A 27166-nucleotide genomic window follows, 5' to 3' on the forward strand; every position below is an offset into this window, starting at 1 on the left:
GTCCTTGTGCTAGAGACCTTCCTTTCTTTATTAAATAAAAAATTACAAAAATATGTTTTAAAGGTTAAGCACACGTGTGACCGCTCGCGTCGTCCTTGTGCTAAAAACCTTTTCTCTCTTTTAAATAAAATTACAAAAATATGTTTTAAAGGTTAAGCACACGTGTGACCGCTCGCGTCGTCCTTGTGCTAAAACCTTTTCTCTCTTTTAAATAAAATTACAAAAATATGTTTTAAAAGTTAAGCACACGTGTGACCGCTCGCGTCGTCCTTGTGCTAAAAATCTTTTTCTCTCTTTTAAATAAAATTACAAAAATATGTCTTGAAGGTCGAACACTCGTGAGATCATCCGCATCGTCCTAGTGTTCAATACCTTTCTGTCTTATATACATAATTTTAAATAATGGTATGAGTACTCGTGTGATCGTTCGCATCGGCCTAGTGCTTAATATCGTTATCTCTCTTTTCAAAAATAATTAAAAATATTTAAATATCATTTTAAAGGTATGAGTACTCGTGCGATCGTTCGCGTCGGCCTAGTACTCATTACCTTCTTTTTCTCAAAAATATTAAAAACATAAAAATCTCCAAAAATTAAAAACATCTGCTTTTCCAAACAACAAACAATCTTTTAACTAAAACTACGTAACCCTGATTTCTCATTTTGAATGAGAATACGTAGGAGCAAGGTCAATCCTTGTCGGGCCCAAAAAACTAAAAAATATGTTTTGTTTATTTAGAATTTTATTTTAGGGGATAATTAAACATTTTGAAAAACCACATCATATTCGTGCATTTAGTTAAAGGTACTGCTTTAGGGCAGGCATTGTGGGGTGCTAACACCTTCCCCACGCGTAACCGACTCCCGAACCCAATCTTTGGTTTTCGTGGACCGTGCTTTATCGTTTTTGAGGTTTTTCCATAGTTTTCCATAATAAACTATGGTGGCGACTCCAAATCTCTTTTTAAAACCCGTTTCTTTTTGGATCGTTGTCCCGTCGCGATTCCGGTTGCGACAATATATATATATATATATATATATATATATATATATATATATAAAGGTTAAGGTTTGAATACTTAGAGAAATTTTTGTTCGCATTTAATCATTTTGTTTAAAGGAATTTTACGTTATTGCTTAAATAGTATATTTTAAGCTTATTTATGTTTTAAATCCTTGATAAATTTAGAAATTTTTAATTGAGTCCCTAATTTTTGTTTATTAAATATGGAATGAATTTATATTTTTTAATTAAGTCTCCGCTATTAATTTCTTTTAATTGGGTGATTTGGCTGTTAGGTGACTTATAAGGTTTATTAAATATGAAATGAATTTATATTTTTTAATTAAGTATCTGCTATTATTTTTTTTTTTAATTGGGTGATTTGGCTGTTAGGTGACTAATATGATTATTATCTTTTTAATTTGCTAAATTATCCTTATGTGTTATTTTATTATTTTAAAATATTATAATTTACAATTTTATAATTTTATAATTTATAATATTGTAATTTATAATTTAATAAAATTATACAATTATAAAATTACAAAATTATAAATTTTAAAATATAAAATCATTAATTATAAAATTTTAAATTATAACATTTAAAAATAATAAAATAACATATGAAAACAATTAATCAAAAGTGCATTACAAAATAAAATTTCCAAATCACTCATAACAGAAAAAATTAACAACGAGGTTAAATTAAAAAAAAATATAAATTTATTAAACATTTAATCGATCACAAAAATTTGTTAAAATCTTAATCCATTAAATTTATCAAAGATTTAAAATATAATTAAACTTATATTTTAATGATAAAGTATTATGAATTCAATGGTAAATTAATTTTTTAAATTACAATTTTATAAATAATTTATCACGTAATTCAAAATATATATATATATATATATATATATATATATATGGTTTGTAACTTTTATAAAAATTTAGTTAATAAAAATATATGATGAATTTTAAATTTTAAAATTAAAAATATTAAAATAATTTTTTATTTTTTATTCTAAATTAAAAATAAAAATTATTAAAATATGGACGCATTTAAAGTATGTATTTTTTTATTAAAGATTCTTTTGTTAACTAATTTTTGATACTTTATGAAGTATAGAAGTTAACAAACCCCTTGATAATTAACTTTATATTACTTTAAATTTTTAAAATAGATAGTAATTTTCAGAAAAATATACTTTTAAATTATATTCATATCTTCTATAATTTTAAAATAAACATTGGACTTGTTTATGCTTTTAAATAAAATAACGGGTTAAATATGTTTTTGGTCCCTTAACTTTCAGCGAAAATTGAAATTAGTCCCTCTTCAAAACTTTGGCCTAATTTAGTCCCTAAACTTTAAAAATGTATGAATTTAGTCCTTTTAACTAAATTTTGTTAGGTTTATTTGATGTTTTAAGTGCGTTTCATGATAGCATTTGAGTTGTTTATCCCGTTTGACACATTTTTGCTTCAATGTTCACTTATAAATGTGTTTGAAACATCAAATAAAGTTAACAAAATTTGGTTAAAAGGACTAAATTCACACATTTCTAAAGTTTGGGGACTAAATTAGTCCAAAGTTTTAAAGAGGGACTAATTCCAATTTTCACTGAAAGGTAAGGGACCAAAAACATATTTAACCCTAAAATAACAGTTAATATCTTTCTAAATTTTACATGGATAACACTGTCTTTCAGGGTTTTAGTGAAACTCATCTCTTTTATATGTTAATAAAATAAAATAATCAGTAATTACATTTCTCATCCTTTTAAAAATAATACACGTCTTTAAACTTAAATAAACAAATAAATACAATTTAAAATAAATAATTTTCATAAAAAAATAAATATAGCAGTTGTTTTTTTATTTATTATATTTTAAAATTTTACTTCACAAATGCCATATTTTAATGAAGTTTTACTCAATATAATATTTTTAAATTAAAATATAAAAATATCAAAGTCTTTACTAAAAATTAGAAAAAAATAGGGTCTCCCTATTATATAAAATTGGAAGATCAAAGAATTTTATTAAAATTAGTAAACTTAACCTAATTAGAAATTGGCATATAAAAGAGGCCGTTCTGCATCTGTTTCACTCTAGCAGCCGCAGCACTGAGAAACCCTAGAGAGGAACTTGCAGGAACCATCCACCATGGTTAGAGATCTTTTCTTTCTCCTTATTTTCTGCAATTTCATCGAAGCCCTTCTTCTTCCTTTTATCATTTTTTCATTGATCTTTTTTCCTACAGACGTTCAAGCGCAGGAATGGAGGTCGCAACAAGCACGGTCGCGGACATGTCAAATTCATTCGTTGCTCCAACTGTGGCAAATGTTGCCCTAAGGTTTTTATTTCACTTTTCTCACTTTCTAACTTCCAATTTCCAATTTCGAATTCCATCCATTTTGATTAATAACTTTTTTCGTTTTATGAAAATAATAAAAATAGGACAAGGCAATCAAGAGGTTTCTCGTGAGGAACATTGTTGAGCAGGCTGCAGTCAGAGATGTGCAGGAGGCTTGTGTCTATGAGCGTAATACTAAAATTCTTTTCCTTCTATTGTTTCCTATTTTGTGAAAATTTCATAGTTTTTGATTTATTTTACTTTTCATTGTTATTACGTGTAGAATACACACTTCCCAAACTGTATGTGAAGATGCAGTACTGTGTTTCGTGTGCTATCCACTCTCATGTTGTTAGGGTTCGATCCCGCACTGACAGGAGGAAGCGTGAGCCTCCGCAGCGATTCATCAGACGCAGGGTAATATAAGTGTTATTTTTTGCTTGTTTTACCCATTTCCATTCTGTTGTTTTCAATATAATTTGTTTTTGTTTTGTGCTGTGTTTTTGCCTGAATTAAGAATAGTTTTGATAAACTTGTGATCTGTCTGGTGTTTCATCACTTGAATGTTAAGAAAGAATGAAGCTATACACCTGTTGATGATTTTTGGAAGTAGAAAATACAACTTGGTTTTGTGTACAGTTTGAGTCTTTTGATTGAATTTTTGATGTTCAACCGTTTCGATATTATAGAAATACTTTTCATATTAAAACACTATATCGCATGTTTCTAAAACTTGTTTTGTACTACCTTGATGGAGTTGAATGTTACCCTTCGCATCTCTTGGTCATATTGATATTGGAGTATGTAGTCAATTTTATTCTTGAGCTATCAATCTCCCAATAATCTGTTCTTTAAAGTTGAAAATACTAATCAAGGAGTTCTAGAAGAATTAGAAATAATAGTTAGTATTCAAATTTGAATAAAGCCTTTAGATTAGGCATTCATTTCGATGATATACATCCATTTAAGACTACAATGTTGGATATTCAGTACTCCTGGATTATATAATTACTTCGTTTTAGGGCTTACTTAGGAAAGTAATATTTCAGGACCAAAATCAGTTGGTTTATTAGTTTGACAATACTTGAAGCATCTGACATTTGCACCTAATCATATCAGACTGATTTTTTTTTTTTACTTTTACATTTGAGCTTTGTGATCCAGAACTCATTATACATCTCTGTATCTGCTTTTATCTATTTTGGTGAGAAATTGATGGAGACATGCATACATACATATCAACGAGTTCGATAATGTTTAAAAGAAAATATATTCTCTCTTTTGAATGAACAAAGTGATATAGTTGCATTTGGAAAATGTGCTATATTTGTATGCATAAAACTGGTCATTTGGATGTGAAATTATTGTTCATGGCTGATTAATATTTATTTTGGATCATGAATTAATGTGGACATGCTCTTGTTGGATTGTTTTTGATGAGTTTGTTTGTACTTTGCCAGGATGATGCACCAAGGCCTGGTCAGCCTGGTCAAGCACCTCGTCCTCCTGTTGCAGGAGCTCCTGTCCGAACCTAAGAGCAAATACTAAGAAATGTCTTGATGTTTTTGCTGAATTAATTTCTTTCTTGGTTAATTTTGAAAATCAGTTTTGTGGAGGGATATTTTGTTCTAATTATCTGCTTTAGTAGTTGGATAATATCTTTCTGGTTATAACTTCCCGGCGTTTATGATAGTGGAACCTGATATATATGATGACTTTTAGTAATTTGAACATGATATCTTCCTTTATACGTGATTTGGTTTTTATACGAAAAATTTAACAATTTGATAAATTCAGCAATTTGATAGTTCTCGTAAAGTTTTCATTGCATACGGGTGTTTTATCATAGAAGTGGAACCTAATATAATACGGTAAGCTACAGCGTTTTGGAAATTAGAAAAGAATATTTCCTGTTAAGTTTTCTGTCTCCTCTGGGTGTTTGCATCATTAAAGGGGAACACGACATATAGGTATGTTTTTGAAACTGACATCTTTCGTTATGTTTTCATCTGATAGTTTCATAATATTTTGTCTCCTTTTTCTTATATGATTTACTGAATTCCAATGTTTTTGAAATCTTCCAAGGTTTGGATGATATAGGATTGAACAGTTCGTATAATTTTAGCTTTGAATTTGATTTAATTCAATTCAAGGTTTTTATATTTACCTTAATTTATTTGAAAAGAGATATCATCTGTTTTCTTTATATTGAAATTGTCTTTTTTTTAATTTTATTTCGTTTTGTTTACTCCTTATATATATATATATATATATATATATATATATGCATATTTTTAAATTTGTTTTATTCATGGTCTTACTTTAAAGTAATTAATTAATTAAGTTTTTTTATTCAAGTTATACAGTCTAGCATGGTAAAGGAAGATATATAAGGGTATATTTTTCTAGAAATTTTAAAATTTTAATAATGTTTTTGAAAATTTATAACCCATATAATTTTGGAATACATTATTTTGAATGTAAATTGCATAATGGAAAATCAAGTGGAAAATGTAAAAATCTAAAAAATGGAGTATTAGTGTTGATAAGTGTATTAAACTAATGAGACTGAATATTTTATTATAAAATAATCTTATAATATAAATAGAATTTTCTAAGTTTGTCTCATTATTTAAAACATTCTTTATCTTTTTAAAACTTCTCTTGTTTCTTTTTACTTCTCTCTATAATTTCTTAATAAGTTATCTATTTAATTATTAGGAGGTATCTAGGCGATTCTTGAGTTGAGGACTATTTATCTGACCAATTAGTTTAGTGATTAGAGCAATTAAGTTTCGTTTATTTTTCTTAGTTTTCCTTTAACGTGTTATCATGCAAATAATCTCTTATTGCATGTGAAGAGAGTTCCTCTTTCTTGATTCTTAGCTCAATTTAGGTTATAAGATTGGTTTTCCCTCACCAATCGGTGATTTTTAGGTTTTCTAGAGTTTTCTTGCGGTGTAAGCAACTGTTGGTGTTTTGTAAAACTGTGCAGATTCGATTGAGGTAAGGGAAGCTAGAAGTTTGCTTTGTTTGATATCAATTATGTATGTTAGAAAATTTAAAAATCTTGAACTGGTTGATGAAATTCTGCCTTAGGAGTAGATGTATAGTAATTAATTGTGCGTTTTGATTATGTGGTGATGAAATGTGATTATGCAGTGTATTGTATGATGATTTGATTGTTATTGAATGTATAAGATGGTAGAAATCTGTTATAAGATCGGTTGATTATGAGTAGGTGCAATTTCTCATTATTTAGAGCTAGTTTTGAGGAATTGGAGTAGTGAAATTTTGTTTTGGAAGTTAGGCACTCAAATGGTCAGTGATGATGATCTTGGTAAATCATTTGGGACTTGTTAGAGTCCCTAAAGTGGTTGAAACTATGTCAAAAAGTGGTAGAATGCAATTTGGGTCTATAGGTTGAGTTTTGTTAGATTTTGAAGTTCAATTTGGTTAGTAAACACTTTAGAATGAGGTTAGGATGGGTTAGACATAGTTGGTTAAACTTAATTGAGTATATAACATGATCCAGGAGGATTATAAGTTGGGAAAATTTTTTTCATTTGGTCATTTTGGTGCAGGTTGCATAATTCTATAGTTTGGTGCTGCAGAATTATGCAGACTCGTTGAGCGAGTGAAGTCGCTCAACGAGTGGTTGTAAGGTCTGGTACACTATTTGTGTATTCGCCTAGAGAGTAGGGTCGCTGAGCGAGTGGTTTAGAGGTCTGGGCCACTGTTTCAGGTCTCAACCAGCAAATTTGGGTCGCTAAGCGGGTGAGTTGGGGGGTTTTGCCAGTGTCTTAGGTCTCGACCAGCGAAATAGGTCGCTGAGCGAGTGAGTTGGGGGTGTGGACTCTACTCTCGCCTAGCGAGTAGGGTCGCTGAGCGAGAGTGTAGGGTCTAGGACCACTGTGAGTTTTATTCGCACAGCTAGCGGGTCGCTGAGCGAAGGGTTCGAGGTCTGGGAACATTGTTTGTGTATTAGCACAACGAGCCAGGTTGTTGAGCGAGAGAATCCTATGGTCGCTTAGCGAGAGTGGTCGTTGAGCGACTGGTCCAAGTTAGTTTACTCTTTCCTTCTTTGTTCTTAATTGATTATAATTATGCTTTGTTTCCTTGTGGATGATGTATAATTATGTATGCGTGTATATGATTATCATAATTAGATGTTGAGATTCAAGAGTGAAAGTATGTGGTTTCCAAGTATGGTTTCAAAGTTATGTAAGTAAGTTCCAAAGTGGAATCTCTTGGTGAGATTCAAGTATGTTTATAATGAATGCAGGGAGTCCAGTCTTGGGGGTTATCTTGAACTCCAATGGTCTTTCATTCTCAAGTAGAGAGGATTGACACATGTGGTGAGGAGTAGTATGAGGTCTTAGTCTTAAGGGCTTCTAGTATGCTCCAAGGCGTGGAACAAACTAACATTGTGAGTGTGGTAGGGTGAAACCCGTTGGCAATAGCTTTGCAAAGTAGTAGAGGTCGCCTCAAGTGCACAACCTGTCATAGCTCGACAATCATTCTAAATCCAGACAGTCAAGTCTAAGTCATAACATGTTTAGGATGTTTGAAATAGTTGTTCTATATGCATGAGTTGATTGTGCTGTAAATTATAATAATGTATAAATCTTTTTATATCTAGCTTACCCTGTTGTTTGTGATTGTGTTTTGTATGTGTGGTGTTATCTTTCTTTGCAATGATCATCCTGTGGGTGTGAGCAGAGGGAGATGATGTTTTCCAAAGCAGACTTTGGATGGAAATGATGTGGCAGTATAGATTAGTTATAATAGTATTGTACATAATTTTGTAGTAGATGGATTGTATACAAAGTTTTAAATTTTATAGTTGTTTTTGGATAACTGTAAATTTATACTTTATTACTCTAATTGATAATTGTTCTATCATATTAGATTTATATTTTACGTAATATTTTGTTATATTTTTAGGATGTCAGAAGAAAGGACTTACAAAATTAATCATATTAAATCCCTCATGTTGAATTAATTATATAATTTAATGATTTATAATTATATATTATTGTATTTTTGTACTAACTAAATTTACATTTTTGTTCAATTTAAATATTATGTTGAATCTGATAATGAATATAAAGGACTTTTTAGTTTACAAAATGAGCTTTTGTATATTTACTTTCAAATTGTTAATATGACAAAGAAACAACAATGTTTGAATTAAAATATAGAATATGAAAAATGTGTATAAATTGTCAAGCTGCCATGAAAAAATAACTGGGTTTTCACTTTTTCATGTTTTAAATAAGCAATACTAAATTAAAATACTGTAATACTGATTTTATTATTGTTTTTTCACTATTTAATCATTTATCTCAATTTATCTTCAATGCTTTATGCATCACTTATTGGGGCTTATTATATTATTATAGCGGACCAGTTTGAAAATTATGCTCTGTACCCAAGAATTAAATTACAATTTTTTTAATGATTATATGTAAATTTATTAAATGGGTGTATATATATAATTTTATTCTTTAAATAACTATTATTTTAATTTTACTTTCTAACTATCAATTTAAATTTAATTATTTTATAAATAAAAATAATTATTTTACTATTTAACTTTTTTAAAACACTATTTATTTTACAACAAAAAAGGAAACACTAACATTTGCACTAGTTTATTATAATTAATTTTTTTATTAAAAATGATGATAATAATAATAACAATTGAGTTTACAAAAAAAGTATGCAAAACGTACGTATTGACGAAATCAATAAGTCATACAAACAATCATAACTGCCACCATTTACGATTTTCCATTCTTTTAGCAAGTTCAGTTGCCATGGATGCAAAGTCTTGCGCTCCATTTTGCAATTCCTCAGTGTGTTCGTTGAGCAACTAGTTAAAAAAAGGGGAAAGAAAAATAAATAGGCACATTTGGAAGAAATCCAGCTAACTTTTAATTCATAGTAAAACACTTTGATTTCCTGGCAATTTAAGGAATATTTTTTAAGTATTAAACGATGTAATTAAAAACAGAAGTGATAGTTTCATTGTTAAAAGGAGAAAACATAGGGAGTTTTGCAACTCCTCAAGAAAAGGTAGGTCTGTCAACAGACTTCAATGGTAACTCAATCATCTTAAGATAAACCCGACACTATCGTCTACGTGTTAAAAGTAAAACAAGAAACGTCTGTTTTCAGAGTCTCGTTAAAAATGGTTTTTTTGTGGCGATTCAGATTTTTATGTTTTTTGAGGTTTGAAATTAAGTGTTATGAAAAATTATGATGATTAATTGATTTTGTATTATTGACCAAAAACAACATCCAAGTAATGGAGAAAGGAGTCAAATAATAATAATAATAATAATAATAATATACCTGGAGCTTTTGTTGCCGCTCTAGAAGTTTATCCCTTGCAAGTGCAGCTGCTGCGGAGGCATCCTGAAACCAGTGAAAAGTCAAGACATGTGAGTAAAATGCGTAAATTACAGGGTTTTCAGAACTGCGATTTACCCCCGTCCCCGTCTTTCTGTATTTAGCTTTAATTTCTTCAGTTGTTCTAGCTCTTGGTTTCGAGTCTGTGCTTGCATCTTCAAATAGTTTCTGCTTGTCCGTTGCTTTCCCTTTATCATTAAATAATTTCAGTATGTCTGTTCCTTTCCCTATATCAAATAATTTCGGTCTGTCTGTTTCTTTCTCTTTATCTGCAAGGCGCCTCAATATTCAAAAGATAAATCATATAATACTTTCGGGAGAAATGAAACAATATGATGTACCTCTCTTGTCAATGTCGATTTTCTTTGGAGATGAAAAGACTACAACTTCATCAATTTGAATGTCATCTGTAAAAGATAAGGTACCATTTTAAGAAAATAAAGAATAGTTGGCAGTAGAAAATGTTAAGGACAAACCTATGTCAAGGGAAAAAGGATCTTGGTTATCTACTGTGCTTGAGGAAGACTTTAAGAAAGGAGGACTAGAGAATAATTGTTTCAAATTTTCCAATCTATTAGTTTGAACTGCTTGATTTGCATTCTGATCTGCTATCCCCGCTTTAAAGTTCTTAGCTATATTAACAAAGATGCCAGATGCTCCCTATAGCAAGATAAATTGAATTACAAGTCTATAAAAAAAACAATGGGAGAGAACGGCAAGCCTGAAAAAGCTAGACCTGTCTTTCAGTTTGGTTTTGAGATAGACTTGCTGTGGCATCTACTGCAGCTGCAAGAACTTCATCATGAAGACATGGAAAAGACTCTGGAATCCTACAAGAATTTCAAAGCTCATAATGGAAACCGAAGTTCTAATTACTTGTGAGACTGTATACGTATAATTTTCACAAGCATTCTTTTAAGGAGGTTGTTGATCACATTCGCAAACCACCTATCGGTTGTCCCAGGCTCTTTTTGGTAGCAGCCCTCAAATTTGATTTCAATTAACTTGTTATAAAAAGTTTTTCTATATTGAAACGATTTATGAATGGTTCAAATATTAACGATAGCTATAAAAATTGGGGTTAAGAATTGATTTCTAATTTCTCAATAAAACTTATGGTCAGAATAGGGAGGAATAATGAAGTTACCAGAGCTCATTTTCACAGTTCAATAGTGATATGCAGGCAGTTTCATTCTCATTGACCTGTAAAACAAGATAGCCATGAGTTTGATTATAAAAACAAAACAACCTTGAAATTACTTCATTTGCAAGAACAGCAGGAGTTGCATGCAATAGCCATTATTTAAAGCACGGGGAACTAGGCCACTTAGGTGGTGCTCGAGTTCAATATTTCTAATAAATTGCATTCCTTTCCCCTTAAATTACACTGCACTCCCCTATAAATTACACTGTACTCCCCCTATAAATTACACTCTCGTCAGTTCAGATAAAAATATACTATGCTTTCATTTTGATATGAACAAACCTTTCAGGGATAGTGAATAACTATTAATGAGCTTTTCAGTGGCATTTTTCCTGTCTAAATTTCAGAGTCAGTGACAATTAATTTTAAAATTATATTATTAAGGTATAATACCTATTTTGGTTGGAAAAATTCAAAATGTTCCATTTTTTTTTAATATAGTCTTAAAAAATGTAAAATGTAATTTGTGTGATTCTTTTAACAAACACCTTCTAAATCATTAGCGGAGATGTTTAGATGTGCAATTATACAGTAAAACAGGCTTACGTGGAGTCCTGTCAATTGGCTTTATTATTTTTCAAATTGTAATTAGGATTTATTGAAATTAGGGACGTTGGCGCAATTAGAGACGATGAAGGGGTATCATTCTGTTCTGTTTCGCAATTTTGGCTGGTTTGGTTTTTGCCTTGCAGGTTCGCGTGAAGAATGAGGAGACAGGCTCACTATGGAGAATTCGCAATTAGGTTTTCTTTTGTAGGTTGCGCAAGGAGGAAGATGAACTTCTATTGTCGCGATTCTAGGGTTTCTGCACTGTTTTAGGTTTTTTGGGTGCAGGTTTTTCATGGTGCGGCTATTGTGCTCGATAGAGGATGATGATGATGAATATCCATGGCGGCGAGAACTGGATTTTGCGATTTGGACTCTTTTCGTGCACGAAGGAGAAGTACGCGAAGGTGGAGATGATCTGATGATCTGGAATTCACCTTGCAGGTTTCGTGATTTGGATTGCTCGTTGATTTGAGTGTTCAGACTTCGCGGTGGTTTGCTTCGCGAAGAAGAAGATTGCGCGAAGCTTCGTGGTGGTGCTTGGTGGTGGTTGGACGAGGAGTTGATGGTGGTCGACGACATGGAGGATGGTGGAGAAACTGTTTCGTCACGGTGGCCTGAGCGGCGTTGATGGTGGCCGACGCAAGGTGGTGGGTGACGCTGAAAGGAGAAGGTTAGGGTTTGGTTGGTGATAAGGAGAAGAAGATGCTGAAGTGGCCGAGGCAATGATGTGACACAGATTTTAATCCAAGTTTAACCCTAATTTCAATAAATCCTAATTACAATTTGAAAAATAATAAACCAACTCACACGTTAACAATTTAGACGGTGTTTGCTATAAAAAAAAAACACAAATTACATACATTAAACAACAATAAAAAATTGAATTATTTTGAATTTTTTCAGACCAAAGTAAGTATTATACTTATTATTAATTTAAGGAATTTAGAATAAATGAAATTTAAAAAACTTTTGCTACGGTTTCGGAACTTCACCAAAGTCTTAATTTCATCTTTATGAATCCAAAAGTCAATAATATGGACTCAATAATAGTTGTTGAAGATGCAGAGAATCAGAGAAAAAAATATCACCCATAAGAAGCTAAGCTTTAAAATAGATCAAAGCGTACCATATATTAATTTATCATACGAGAGTGAGTGTATTTTTTCAAAATAAATAGAAGGCAGTGTAATATATACTTCTCCTAGGCCTATTGGCAGGGACATCATTTACCCATATATATTTTTTCTTTCTTTCACTATTTAGGATTAGAATAAGGGTAACAAGGATCTAACTTCTAAGTTCTAACTAGTTGGTCATATAGAGATTGACTCTATATGAATGAATTTCCCCTATGATTCAAAATGCTAGGTGAACGTTCATAAACAGTTTTATATCTAACATGAACTATTCAGTGTAATTAGATAAATCAGGTTATATTTCATAAGTTGTTCTACTAGTAACTGGTGAAAAGCATGAAAGCTAGGTATTTAGATCACTGCTAAACTGGAACATTAGTTACCTTGCAAGAAAATCTGAAAAAGGAGGAAAAAAATTAACAATAAAAGCCTTATCTCAGAAGGGGAAAATGAGCAAACGGAGTAAACTAGAGAATTTTGCTGTTTACTGTTTCAAAATGAAAAATCAGTTTACTATATTTCCTCCATGATAGCAATCAGCACAGAGTAGAAGAGATAAAAGATCCACTCATTATACGTGATACAATGACCTCAGTCCCAAGTCCCAAATTCCACCTCTCTCCCCCCTCCAACACGTGCTCACCTCCCCTCTGTATTCTCCCCTTTTCTCTCTTCAAAACAAAAAATATTCCTCACCAGATCCCACCCCCAGCTCACCTGCTCCTCAGCAATTCTGTTAAAATCCCCAATCATTGGGCGTGTGCTGGTGGATCCCAAGAAATAGGTTTCCACTTCTTCCTTTCATACACCTCACTGAACTTTCCACTTTGCCCTTTTTCCTTTAAACTTATACTCCTACCAACTCCATCCCCCATAATTTTCACCTTGTCCTCAAGGTGAAGTTCAAGGAAGTAATTCCCATCTTTTCTAGAGATTCTCACAAATTTTCACATGATGCCATACCCTTCCATTTCACTAACACCTCCGGAGCCTTGCCTTCTCCTTCTCTAAGAGCTAGAATCTTTTCTGGTTGCATTTCCAGCTCACAATTCTTAGTTATACATAGAGGAAGTGACTGCACTGTTACCTCTATTGACACATTGGCTTTAATAAGGAAACATGAAAAATAGGATGGACCTTGCTACCTGCAACTTCAATTTATAAGCTACCTCTCCCACTCAACTTTTTATTAATTCTCTTGGCTAATTTTTTTAGCTTATAAGGTTGGATCTTCAAATAAACCCAATCTCCAATCTTGAATTCCACCTTTCTTCTATGCTTATTTGCTTGTTGTTTCATGCGGTTTTGGGCTTGCAATAAGTGGTCTCTAAGTTCAGTCAACATCTCATTCCTCTCTTGCCTCATGGAGGACACTTCTTCCATGGGAGTACCTGGCACACTTCTTCCATGCAGAAAATGTTCCTCACCAGATCCCCCCTCCAGCTCACTTGCCACTTAGCAATTCTGTTAAAATCCCAATCATTGGGTGTGTGTTGGTGGACCCCAAGAAATAGGTTTCCACTTTTTCCTTTCATACACCTTACTGAACTTCCCACTTTGTCCTTTTTCCTTTGAACTTATACTAGTATCATTCCATAATTAACTGTTTGAATATCTTTAAATGAAAAAATATATTGGTTAATTGCACAATTGTTATTGTAGATTAGGAAGAAAGTTGTGTTTTCTCCATTCCTTGATCGAATATGAATTACAAGGCAGAAATATAAAACAAAAACTATACACTAATGTAGGAGACTAAAATGCAACTTTTCCCTAATCTAAACAAATCAAAAAAAGTATGGATTTTATACACAAAAAATCTCTTTTAAGGTAAATAAAGATGAAATCTAGTCCAAATCCAACTAATGGGACCTAGGAACACAGAATCTGTCAAATGCCCATTACAGTATATTTTTATTTTCTTAATAAGTATCCAACAGATGCGTAAATATTTTAAATTTTCTCAGACATGAAATGACATATCAAGCTTAAGACAACAATAGATCATGTAAGTTTTGGCAGGATATAAGAAATAGCTTCATTGAAAACAAAACAAAAAAAAAAATCAAACCAGGATAATTTTTCCATTTGACGAAGAACATATTGTCTTCTCCATGTTAATTTCCAAGTTCCATCTGAGTATTGACATTAAAGAAATTTCTCCTAACACTTCCAAAGCTGGCAAGGACCTGCTCAGAGATAAAATCCATCTAGACTATCAAAATAAAAAAAACAGGGCGAGTGGGGAATATAATTAAGTGGGCCATGATAACCCAAAAAGCTTGAATGATACAGCAATAACACCGCCAAAATTGTTCTAGAATAGCTACTACATATTCAGAGCCCAAATGTATACGATTTCTCCTACAGCGTATAAAGAAAGTATAATCAATCAGGATGAAAAATTATTAAAGATGCTCCATGCAGCAAACTGGGACTTTAATATTGCGATGTGGGGTAATCCAAGGCTCAGTAAGAAATAATATAAAATCAATGAATCTCCACTATAATACTATTTATTTGAAGGATAGCAAATCAATTTATACAAATCATCAAAAAATTCAATTTTTACTTTAAAAGAAAGAAAGTCATAAATTTCTTCTTTTTGATGGGTGGGGTTGCGTTCGCTATTTTCATTTAAATGTGGCTTCACTCATGAACTGCATAATGTTACCAGAACAAAGTATAAGAATAATACATATTCATTGTAGTATCGGCACTTCACCTTAATTCAATGTCCCCCCTTTGATACAGAAGAACCAGAACACACTCTTTTTCATTTTTCTTAAAGATTGTAGTCCAGCAGCATCGTTGAACAAGGTCCACCTTGCGGAAGTAGTTACTACTACCCTGTTACTAGGAAATTTCATTAACCAGTAGGAAGGAATGGATTGAAATTTGAAGGAAGATTGGAGTGAAGTGCAGCACCTCAAACACAAAATTTAAAGTGTGTATGCTCAATTCGCTCTCATAACAAAGTAAAATGAGTGAGTTCGATAATATCTGCCCAAAATATGAATTTTCTACGGTAGTAGCAATTTCAACTTCAAGTTGTGCATTTTCAGATTTGACGTTAGCTTGCATTGCAGAATCACTCTTCTGAGGCGAGTTGGGGGATGATTTTTCAGCCGGTAGGGTATAAGTGCTACCGTCTGAGATAAAACAGCAACATAAGTAATAAAACTTTCAACAGATTATAATATCAAATTCTATCATAAACATTACTTGCCTATAATATACATTGAAATTGCATTTGATTTTATTCTGGGGCTAGTGGTCCTACTGCAAACTATATTCCCTGTCACAGCATCTATTGCAACAAAGTGTGCATCCCTTGTCACAACATAGACTAGCCCCATTCCAGGATTGTCAGAAATATCAGATACAGAGTCCTGTGTATTACTCGAGCTACTGTCTGAAAATATTGCATTCATAGAAACAACTGCCGAAGAAGTGTTAGATTCAGTTTTCGTGAGAAACAAAACTGTTGATGAACTTATATCAAGCATAGCCACCTGTAAAGTGGATTAGAAAAATATAAGTTGGGAACTCGGTAGTGGTTTAATTTAAATAGCCACTCAACAACTCGATCAGGTGACCAAAAATAAATAAACCATTTCCTTCAAAAGGGGAAAAAATGAATCGATATCTCACCTGCCCATGTTCATATCCAACAACAAGTCTTCTTCCATGGTTTGCAAATTGTAAGCCGTATACAGCAGAATTTTGAAGGGTAAACACAGCTTTGCAATTAGGTCCATCCCCTTGATGCCTGTCATGAACTGCTGTCCCAATAGAAAAAACCAGGTTAAAATCTGGATTTATAAAATATCAAATCATTTTTTTAGCATAAGGTAACTTAGGTAATTGTCAAGCAAGCTATTCAAATTCCCAATGGCAATCAGGGAGCAAATCGGAAAAGCACCTTTTTTTTTTTAATTGATATGGCTTACTGATTAGTATCATGATTATATAGAAAAAGGCTATATATACATAAAGAAGGACCGAACGATCCCAAAAGTAATTTCATAACCTTTCATTTTATTCTAATCGATCAATAAAATGAGTTACGGTTTAGAACTACTAGATTAAAAGAAAAGAAAAGGTTAGGATGGGGAATAACTCTTTTAAAGTTAGAGTAACTTGATTCCTCCCATATATTTTTTGTGTTTCAGACTGATTACTGTTCATAACAGCTCAAATTCTGCATCAACATCCAAAAATCATGGGAAGGATACGGGGACAGAGGAAACTCCATCAAGACCAGTTGAGTATTTGAAACATTTTGGAGTTTAAACCCGAGACTCTATTCAAACTTATATTAATGTAATCTTTCTCAATCAACTGGAGGCCCGTGAATCTAACTTAACAGTTTTTACCTGTCAAAAAAAAGCTTGTGTAATGTCCTGTACTACACCTTTACTAAACAGCTTATTCATAAACATAAAAATGCATTACGATTATAAGCTCGCTGTAAAAAATACAAGTATTAAAAAATGTCATTCTTCCTCGTACTAGGTGTGTTAGGTTCATGTTTAGTGGGTTCTGTCCCCTTGTCTAGATTCTCATTACTCTTGTGGAAGCATTTTCCGTGCAGAAAATAATAGATGGTAGGCTTATGGTAAACCAACCATATTAATATTTTGCTTTTCTTGTTTTTCTTATGACCTAGCAAGTGAACTTCAAGTTTAACATACCTCATGTTGAGAATATCAAGTATAGTCATATGAAAGTAAATTTTAAGTCTAATTCAAATTTACATACATAACAAATCACATTCTAATGCACAAGCCATGTTCAATCTTGGATATCCATGAGCATGGTCAAGGACCTCCATTGACCTTCATCTACCCATTCTTACTCTGATGAAGTGAGAGTTTCATGGTCCACGTGATTGATTCATTGCCAGAATTGTATCCTAAATTAGAAGCTTGGGTGGAGAATGTGTTTATGGAGGAAGGAAATACTACTATTCTAACCCTCTTTGCATGCCTCACGACTGTGTTGCATAGGTGGCTCAGTCAAATCATCGCAACGAGCTTGGTGTACCCACACCACTCTAGTTCATCTTGTCCTTCCCTATATAATCTGTCTTTTAGAGTTATAGGTCCAACAACCCTCATTAGAATAGCTTCACATGTGTTATGATACAATCTTAAAAGTGAACCTGAAGCCTTTCAACCTCACAAAGCCTACTTTATTAGATGAGGTTTTGTACCCTCCATATTATAATTTTAGTTATATCTTTGGTTGATAAGGATCTCCAACAACTACAATATAATTAGGTAAATATACTTATCCCATGATAGGTAAGGGAGCAAAGAGCTCAAGTTAAAATTTCTCCTTTCTAGCATTAAATTCCAAGCAGGTGCGCAGTACTCCGAGCATAACTGCAAAGTGCCTCATTCTCCTTTGTCACCCACAAAACTTCGTAAAAAAGATTTAAAAACTGATCTCCAAAATAGGCAGACATATGTCCAACACTCTTCAAACAAACCCAAACTTTTTCCAGTACACTTGTCATCACAAGATGGCAATGGAGCAAGGTATATAAGGATTAGTAACTGTAAAAGCGACTCAACACTTGAAACAAATTGATAACTCTCAGTATTTGCATATTTTTCTAGATTAAAACTCTTTTATTAAGATTCTTTAGCTTTTAATTCTTTAGAAATAGAATAGATTAGTTTATATAACTAGAAATAGCTTTTAAATAAAAATTTGGTTAATTTTCTCTTTTTAGGCAAATAAAATAGGTTTTTAAGTAATTAGATTTTTTTTTTTTAGAAAAATATTTTAGAAAACAAACTAAAAACAGTTTTTAGAATAGGTTATATTTTTAGTAATTTTTGTGTTAGCTCTCTAATTCATTTTTTATATTGTAGGTTTTTTTGGGCTGAAGTACATTGGGCCATTGGCTGATTAATTGGGCTGGTCTGCCTGCACTGGAAATCTGCTGTGCTTCAACAATTTATTTGGCTGATTCTGATTGAAATGTGGAGAGTGGGCCGGTGCTTGGAGCTGATTGTATCAGAAGAGTTGGGGCGCTGGATTGGGCTTGCGTCTTGGTTGGACGGCGTCGTTTCAAGGATGGAATGCATTGCTACACTGGTGCTGCTACACTTAGCATTTCTTTTGCTTCTGACGCTGCTGGAAGAATGAATTGGGCTGGATGTTACGCTAAATTGGGTTGTTGGTGAAATTACCTGGACTTGCACTTTAGTGAAACGGTGAGTTTTGAGCATCTGCAGTTTTTGGGGTCCAATGTTCGACACTCATTTAGGAGAAAAGAATTCCCTCAAGCACTTTCATTTGGAGAAAACTCAAAGCTAGGGCAGAGCGAGTGTTGAAGAGAGGAGCGCGTCACTAACCTGCCCGGACAAGCTGACCGGAGTAACTGGCAAGTGACCGGAAGAGGAGCTGAAGCGGTAGAGAGGTTGGAGATGATCAGAGGGCTGGATATCAAAGTAGATAAAGAAAGGTGATCGTTCGATTAGAAGCTGGAAGCGTCGAAATCAAGTTTCTTTCTTTACTTTTCCTCTCTCTTTTCTCTTTTAGTTTTCTGACCCTATAAAAAGGGCTTTCACCTTGTAAATAGGATACTTCATATACTTTTACAGACTTTGAGATACTCTCTGTTCATAGTTCTAAGCTCTTTAGGTTAGGGTTTCTTTCCGCTTTGGTAGAAGTAGAATTCTCGACTTTTGGATTTTGTTGAGACGATCGCGAGGGTGACAGGCCGCGAAAGTCTTGGTGATTTCCGGTAGTTTGTAAAATTTTTTTTTCATGTTAATAAAGTTGAGTTTTGTGTTTTTGTTCTGTTCTCGTTTATGTTTCGATATTGTTCTTTGTTTTTGATTTCTGTACTTGTTATGTGTTAAGAAAATGATTTGGATTCTGTAACTCTGCAATTTTATGGTTCCGTTTGGAATTAAATGTCTCCGTAGTGAGCATTCTTCATCGAGATGTCTTCTTGAGACAGAGAACAGTCCAATGCATAAACATTGATTCAAATATGTGTTTCTTGAATTTGTTTGTGAATTTTAGATTGATGAATAGGTTACTGAACATTGATTGGATAAATTAGTGGAAAGAGCCAAATTTAAAGTTCTGAAACATGACTTAGAATATCCTGGATTGGAATTCATATTATCAGGATGTCTTCCTGAGAGCTCTAAGCACTCTTTTATTCAGTTCAATGTGCAATACACCTATGAATTCAATTCTGTTTTTTTTAATGTGATATTGCTTTTGATTAGTTAGAATTTAGGTACTGTTCTTGATTTGTTTCAATTCTAAATTCTGTTATTGATTGATTTCTGGTGATATATAGATTAGGATAGAGTGATCTGTATTGCATTTTATTTCTTACTTTGATTTTTGTTTTCCTATGAATAGACTAGGTTTAGTAGATTAGATGTTGAACTGTCTACTCTTAGAATCTTGTTCAGTTTTAGTTTTAGTTTCCTTGTGCTGTTAACTGTTAGCATTCACAGGTTAGTTTTAATTGCATTCATTTCTCATTTTAGTTTAGGTTCTGTTCTGTTATACATAGATTCTATAGTTTAGTTTAGGTTTTATTTTCTTGCATTTTATTTTTCTTCTTTTCTTTTTAAAACAATTTTCGTTTCTTTACTGTTTTCTTTTAAATTTTCTTTGTTTTAATTTCTTTCCCCACCTTGCATTAGTAGTTAATAATTAGTTAGTAAATAAAATACAAGAATTAATTCTACACTTTAAGCTTAATTTTAGCCGAGTCTTTGGATTGATACCTAGGTTGTCCCTATACTTCATTAGTGGGGAAACTTAGTTTGTTCTGGTTTTAGGCGACAAAAATCAGTTTAACACAAATCAAGAGAAAATTTGTTTGCAATTCAAATAGAAAACAAAAAAGAACCAAACCTTCAGTTCCATTTTCTGTCACTAAGTGCACAGATGTGGTATTTGAGCTTCTTATTAGAGCATATAGACGTACCTACATATGTTCATAGCATACAATTACCAGGCATTTGAGGTCAAGACTACTGAATAAAAAGAAAATGAATAATTCTAAATACTAATGTATCTTACAACACCACTTTCATCACCAACAGAGAGATGTAGAGTATCAGGGCAAAAGCCCAATGCTGATACTGACGCACTTGCATTGCCAATTTTAACATCACCAACCTGCCAATTAAAAATTTTTTTTCTTCACGATTGACAAACATGTCTCCAATATGAGTTTCAATAAATATTCAAATGCAACAAAGGTGGAGGTGGGGGGAAATCACCACTGGATAAAAGATTGTAGATTGCAAAATAAGCTGATCACTAACCTCAGATTTTATATTGTAAGCAATTGACAAAGCAGGATACGTGGCATCCCATATCTGAACAGATCCATCTTGGTAACCAGCTATGTATATTTGAATGATAGGATGGTTTTCTTTGAAAGGAAGACCTGGAACACCACCAGTCAAAGGCCACTTTGTACCAATACTTTTCTGATTTTGTATTGAATGATGCTTTCCAGCTTCAAGAATCTACACAGACATTGTATGCTATTAGTGTTGAGTTGACACTGCAAGCTCAACATTATACAATATTGACAACAGGGTTAGAAGCTAGACACGGAAAAGAAAGAATCTTTAGATCTAATACATCTACATTACCTTGAACAAGGCTTTAAATGACTTTACATCTTGACATACCACATCAAGCCTTGAAGTTGTCATGTGTGGTTCAAGAGTGGGTACGAGGATGGGATACTGCACTGTGGGAACAGAAGTCTTCTTTTCTTTCTGGGACATCAAAGAAGACAGACAATCATTGTCATAAATATCCAGTTGTCCAGGACTTGTCAATACAGATAGCACATTACAAGTTCCCTCAGTATGGCAATCACGACATAACAAGGCCATATCAGCAAAAGAACCATGAAGAGTAACATCAATGCGGCCGGTACACCTTAGATTTTGAAGTCCACCGGACCAATCAATGCTCAAAACCTGTAAACATGAAAAGACCATATTGTAGTGACACATTAATTATCTACATAAAGTTTATGAAACTCAACAGCCTACTGACACTGGCAACATGACATGCCCAATTTTCAAATCTAATGTAGCAAAAGTGAAATACTAATTATTGCAACTATCAGTTTCAACAGAAGTTGTTATTCAACAAAAAATAAAGAAATAATGAACAAGAGATGAACAGTGTTTACTCCATAAGTTCTCCTTAACTTTATCAGGATAACAAGATGTATACTGAGCACTTATAACCAAAAAAAAAGCACAAAGAATAAAAAAGCACAGACCAATATTAACTTATTGTATTAATCTAAGACCGTTTGCTTCCTTTCTTTTTTAATGTGGCGTGTTTGGTAGGAATTGGTCTATCTAATCCTTCAATTGAAGGTCTGAAATCAGTCTTTTTTACAAAGGAACTTAAAATCCAGGAACATTCTCAAAGTTGGCATAGATAGATCCTTGACAGTGTTTCTCTAGCCTCTTTAATCACCGGGATAAAACCCATGCTTTTCCTACCAAGATACCCACCTCGCACAATCTTCCATCCATAACCCACTGAAACATTCAAAAGACTACCTTTCTAGGTAAGATCTTGTGACTACTTGAACTTGGTGCTCATTATTATGGCTTTTTTTTTCTGGTATTACATCCAAACACCACAACTATAACTAAAAACAAAGGAAACTTTTTATCATCTGCGCTTAATTTCCTGCAAATGTTAACATCATGATGTTTTTCAATTATTACAATAACTATTAAAGAACTAAAATCAAATGGCCACTATGCATATGAAGCTTACCGTCAGAACTTCTTCAGACCCAATCTCACAGCCACCATAGACAAAAAGTTTCCCCCCTTTGTTATTGGCCAACCAATGTAGAACAGTAATAGGGAGTCTTGTGTCAGCTGACAATAATTGAAGCTTGACAACATCATTCGACAATGTTTTGACTTGTTGATCTTTGGGGAAGTCAGCACTTGACAAATCCCAAAACATTATATCACCATCGACATAACCAACAACAACAACTGATCCATCATTAGATGCCCAAGATAGAGAGCTTATCTCCTTTTCCTGCTCTTCATGGTCTAGTTTATCATTAGAAAGCTGAGGCCTAGGGCCATTTAGATAACTAGCCACGATTTTTCTCTTTAATTTGATATCTTTGTGGTTTCTCATGAGAACAATTCGATCTTTAGAAGCATCCCAGAGTACCATCAAACCATTTTCATATGCAATTAGAAATCTGCAAAATGACAATTTCAATTAAATAAACTAAAACATGAACATACCAAACACATTATACGAAAGTTAAGTTCCCTTAAAATTCATGAAAGTATATGTACGTTTACTATGTATACATGTGTAAGAATGTATCTTACGTGTTAATGAATGTTAAACATGTCAAATTAATTTTGTGATGCTGTCCTCCATATAGTGCCAGCAATTAGCACTGAATTTGAAACAACAAGAAACTCGGTGTTGAATTATATCTGGATTAAGTTTATTCTTCATGATGTATATTTCAAACAAAAGGAAACTCCGATCATTTGAATTTGAAAATCCTAAGTACAGTCCATTGCCGCACTACAAAAATGATTAAAATTTTTCTTTCCCCTAAAATCATGGCTAAAATATTGCATATATACTTCATCAAAATCATTATGAACGAAATTTTTGTCCTATGGTTACATGTTAGCCATGTTCTGTGGTAAAATCTATCTGAGCTCAAACTTACTCCCACTCATGATTTAGAAAATGCCTAAATATATGACTATTTAATAGAATAACCAATTAGCCTAATCTGAAATGCAAAATTACCTAAAATTCACGTCTCACAATTTCTTCATAGAACATAAGGAAATCAATTAGAGAAACTTTAAGTATGTTCCTGTCTTGCCTGTTTCCATCAGAACATGGTTGATGGAGAACTCTGACAACTGAAACCTGATCAAGTGACATTCCAGCTGCTTCTGCAAAGGTGAGAAACAGTTTGCAACAAGTTAGCTGTTAGACTTTCAGAACTATTTGATTAGCCATAAAAAACTCTAACTTATATATTAGCAACAAGCATGTGGCTTGCTAGGAAGTACGAACTTATGCTAGATTTATGACATACCAAAATAATCTGCTCCACTAGGGAGATTTCCTTGAAGATTATCACAAGGTTTACTAAGTTGGTTAATAAGGATCTATAGAAACTTATAAATCCTCAATATGATGGAATATATAAAAACAGGTACACAAGAAACGTCGGCATGAAGGACTACACCATTAGCGTAAGAGTTAAAGCTTTTACACATTTTGGTCAAGCAATTCCTTAACATGGTATAAAAGCCTCTGAATAAACCATCAAAATATTATTTCAACATAAGATAGTTTTGGATCTGACTTTAATTACAGCTCAAGCCTAAATGAATTTTGCATTAAGAAGGGATATATCAAAAAAACTCTTTTGTCATCACCTAACAGCTTAAAGATTGAAGTCAACTGGTTACAGAACATCTGTACAAAACGTAAACATACATAAATATTAGAAAAAGTAGTAAATGAGTAACGATAATATATACTTACCAGATATAACATTTGTGGGAACATAATAGGGCAATATTTTAATTTTTCTGTCTTCAGAATCGAACATCAACACATATACCATCCCATGCTCAGTTCCAACGTACCTGAATTTCGATAAGAGAGGGTGAAATTTTTATACACCCATTTACAAAGACTTTATTAGAAAAAGTAGCATTCAAATGCAGACAGAAAATTATCTACACAAGTATTTTACATGTAACTGGTGCCATAAATAACAGAGAAAGCAGTTATGATGGATTCCCACTGCAAGGCAGAAGCAATTTGTTTGCTTTTTAAATCCCAAACCTGCCATTGGCAGAAACACACTAAGCAGGTTAGTGAATGAAACAGATGAAAGGAGAAAATGAGAGTACGGGGAAAAACTTGGTATAAAAGTTAAACATTGTTAAACAAAAGCAGTAAAGGAAAGAACGCTCATATGGAATACCCAAAAAAAAAATGGTAACATACGTTTTTCACACATCGAAATATCTCGAAATTGCTTTTTAGTCACTTAAAATTTTAATGATTATGTCATCAGATTGACCAAAGTGATCTGGTTCTAGTCCCTCATCAGCAGTAAAAAAACACATTTTCTGTGAAAATGTAAGGACTGGTAACGAATTACATTTTTATAAGGATTAAAATAGAATATTAAAATACTTTGGTACATCAAAAACATATTTTTCTCCAAACAATTACAAAGCATATTCGGAGGGTGCCTGGTTATAAAGCAGTTTAAAAGAACCCTACTAAACTTGTAAGTTACCTGTATTTCATTATCGTTTGAGACGCTGGCAAGGAAACCTTGGTTTTCCAAGAACTGTGAGAAAAGTTCAAAACGATGAGATATAATATTATTCATGAAATTCCTCAAAATCATTCCATTGGATTTCTAAACTTTAGTTAATGTACAACACTCATTAATAAACATGCAAATAAATGCCATACCCACACATAGCCAAATATACATGGATTCCAGAGATGCTAATACTCAGCAAAAATGCAAAACAATATCGGGGTAATATACAATACACCATTAAATGATTGATGACACTCTTTAATTTCAGGTATCAACATTGGTTCAAAATTACAAACCTCTAAATTCTTGAAGGGTGCTTGCTTGGGAGAGATCAGAATCCCTTCAATATTGTTGCCACCGCACACCTTTATCCTTCCATCGCTACAAGAGGGAGGAAAATGCCAAAGTCAACTCAAAAAGCCACTAATCGAAACTGTCTAGCTCTCAACGTCACAGTGCTGTAATAAGTGATTACTAGTAATTATTGTCTAGCTCTCAACGCCACAATGTAGTGATAGCTACTGTAATATTCTAAAAAGAAACAAAAATATTCCTACATCTAAGCTAATAACCCTCAATCTTCACAACACTGGAATGATGAAATTATGAATGGTTAAAAAAAGAGACATAGTTAAAAATAATATTTCAGAACATACAAAATTCCCTTCAATAACAATAACAAGATAAAGTGCGCAAAGTATTATTTCATCAACTAGTTCCAATAACATCAAAAATAGACTGTTGTTTAACAAAGGAATTCTCCATTGCGATATCATTCGAATGGAGAATTCCAATAAGGCAGAAAACATGGAAAGAACGCGTTGTTCCAACGCAAAGCCAACAACACAATCAATAATAACTCACAGTGTTCCCATTGCTAATAGGTTTTGGAAGTGATCAAAAGCAAGAATAGACGCGGTAGATGGAACGCCATAGTGAAAAACAACTTGCGGATCGAAATTCGCCGACGGAACACTGTCGTGCACCACGTCCTGCTGCCCAGCGACGCGAAAAAACGTTCAGAAACAACATCAGTTTCAGGATTTGTGGTCATAAAGAAATAGAAACTCATATAATATGAATGCACTAGTCAACAAAAGAAACAAAAAGCTCCTTAACATTGTGCACCGGCATTCGTAACCACTACAAGAAAAAAAAAATCGAAGATGCTGAAATCTGCAATGAACGTGAATAGAGTTAGTTTATGGCGGAAATTGAGCACGTACCTGAGGATGTTGTTCCGGTGGTGATTTGTTGAATAATCGAGAGAACATTGTTGACGACGATCCAATCTAAGAGCTTCCTTTGGTTCTTGTTTTTCGATTTTCTGTTTCTTGGTGCTTCAGGTGCCGTGTGAATCACCAGTATGGTGCACCGTGCATGTGTAATCCTCCCGGTTTTCTTATTGAAATGGACGGTGATGCTAAGCCTCGAGGGTCACATGGACCGTTAGATCTCAACCTTTAAAGTTCAAAGATGATTTGGGGATCTGATCTGAACGCCGGAACACCAAGTAGTATTAGTTACACACGAAATAATTCGAAAATTAAGATCGATCCACAGAAGCCACTTTGCTTTTTTTCTCTGCCCACCTCTTTTTTAAAAAAAGAATAAAAGAAAACATGTCTTCTTTAAAAAGTAAGGTTAGATACGCATGTTAATATAATTTTCTTACCGTACTTATATTATTTTCATATAATTATTGTATGATAGAGTAAAAATAATAAACAAAACATTATAGATATAATAATTATAAACTAAAAAGTTCTATAATATAACTAGTATATTATTACAATCATCCATATTATTACATAGAGATAATTATATAATTAAATTAATAGAAACATATAACTAAATTAAGAGAAACTAAATTTCAAAAAGAAGAATATTATATATAATAAGATCACCTTAAAACTATATTATCGTGCATACACCATATCAACAACGGTTACATTATCCGCTCCACATTATTAAGATCATCATTGCAAACAAAGAAAACGTATAAACAAAAAAAAAGTAAACTAATATGCGAAAAGAGTAATAATAAAACAAGTATAAAGATATTCTCACATATAAATTATTCATAACAACAATCATATTATACAAA

At 32.8% G+C, this 27166-nt stretch overlaps 2 protein-coding genes across 9 annotated transcripts; one reads left to right on the forward strand and one right to left on the reverse strand.

Annotated features, from left to right (window-relative positions):
- Positions 1-3050: 3050 nt before the first annotated feature.
- LOC148204540 (small ribosomal subunit protein eS26y-like) lies at positions 3051-5095 on the forward strand. The gene is made up of 5 exons (XM_088093554.1): positions 3051-3175; positions 3270-3362; positions 3467-3551; positions 3646-3779; positions 4823-5095. The coding sequence occupies exons 1-5, from the start codon at positions 3173-3175 to the stop codon at positions 4895-4897; spliced, it is 390 nt and encodes a 129-aa protein (XP_087949680.1). The 5' UTR covers positions 3051-3172; the 3' UTR covers positions 4898-5095.
- Positions 5096-9024: 3929 nt separating this feature from the next.
- On the reverse strand, positions 9025-26635 carry LOC124842875 (transducin family protein / WD-40 repeat family protein). 8 transcript variants are annotated; one of them, XM_088093568.1, is made up of 24 exons: positions 26286-26632; positions 25924-26054; positions 25356-25440; positions 25027-25080; positions 24472-24563; positions 24258-24361; positions 23584-23656; positions 22482-22929; positions 21323-21658; positions 20987-21193; positions 20739-20837; positions 20571-20643; positions 16323-16453; positions 15898-16183; positions 15597-15820; positions 15394-15518; positions 14740-14857; positions 10927-10982; positions 10516-10609; positions 10256-10439; positions 10121-10186; positions 9858-10048; positions 9723-9785; positions 9025-9240 (listed from the first exon to the last, which is right to left on the reverse strand). In XM_088093568.1, exons 1-24 carry the CDS (start codon positions 26331-26333, stop codon positions 9133-9135), a joined length of 3396 nt encoding a protein of 1131 aa, XP_087949694.1. In that variant the 5' UTR covers positions 26334-26632; the 3' UTR covers positions 9025-9132. The 8 variants fall into 8 exon arrangements, with proteins under 8 accessions (XP_087949694.1, XP_087949705.1, XP_087949701.1 ...); XM_088093579.1 differs by having other exon boundaries at positions 16323-16450; positions 25924-26051; positions 26286-26631; XM_088093575.1 differs by having other exon boundaries at positions 16323-16450; positions 26286-26348.
- Positions 26636-27166: the final 531 nt, after the last annotated feature.

The sequence above is a fragment of the Vigna umbellata genome, chromosome 1 (genome assembly GCF_029865625.1).
Source record: "Vigna umbellata cultivar VRB3 chromosome 1, Vumbellata_1.0, whole genome shotgun sequence".
NCBI lineage: Eukaryota > Viridiplantae > Streptophyta > Magnoliopsida > Fabales > Fabaceae > Vigna > Vigna umbellata.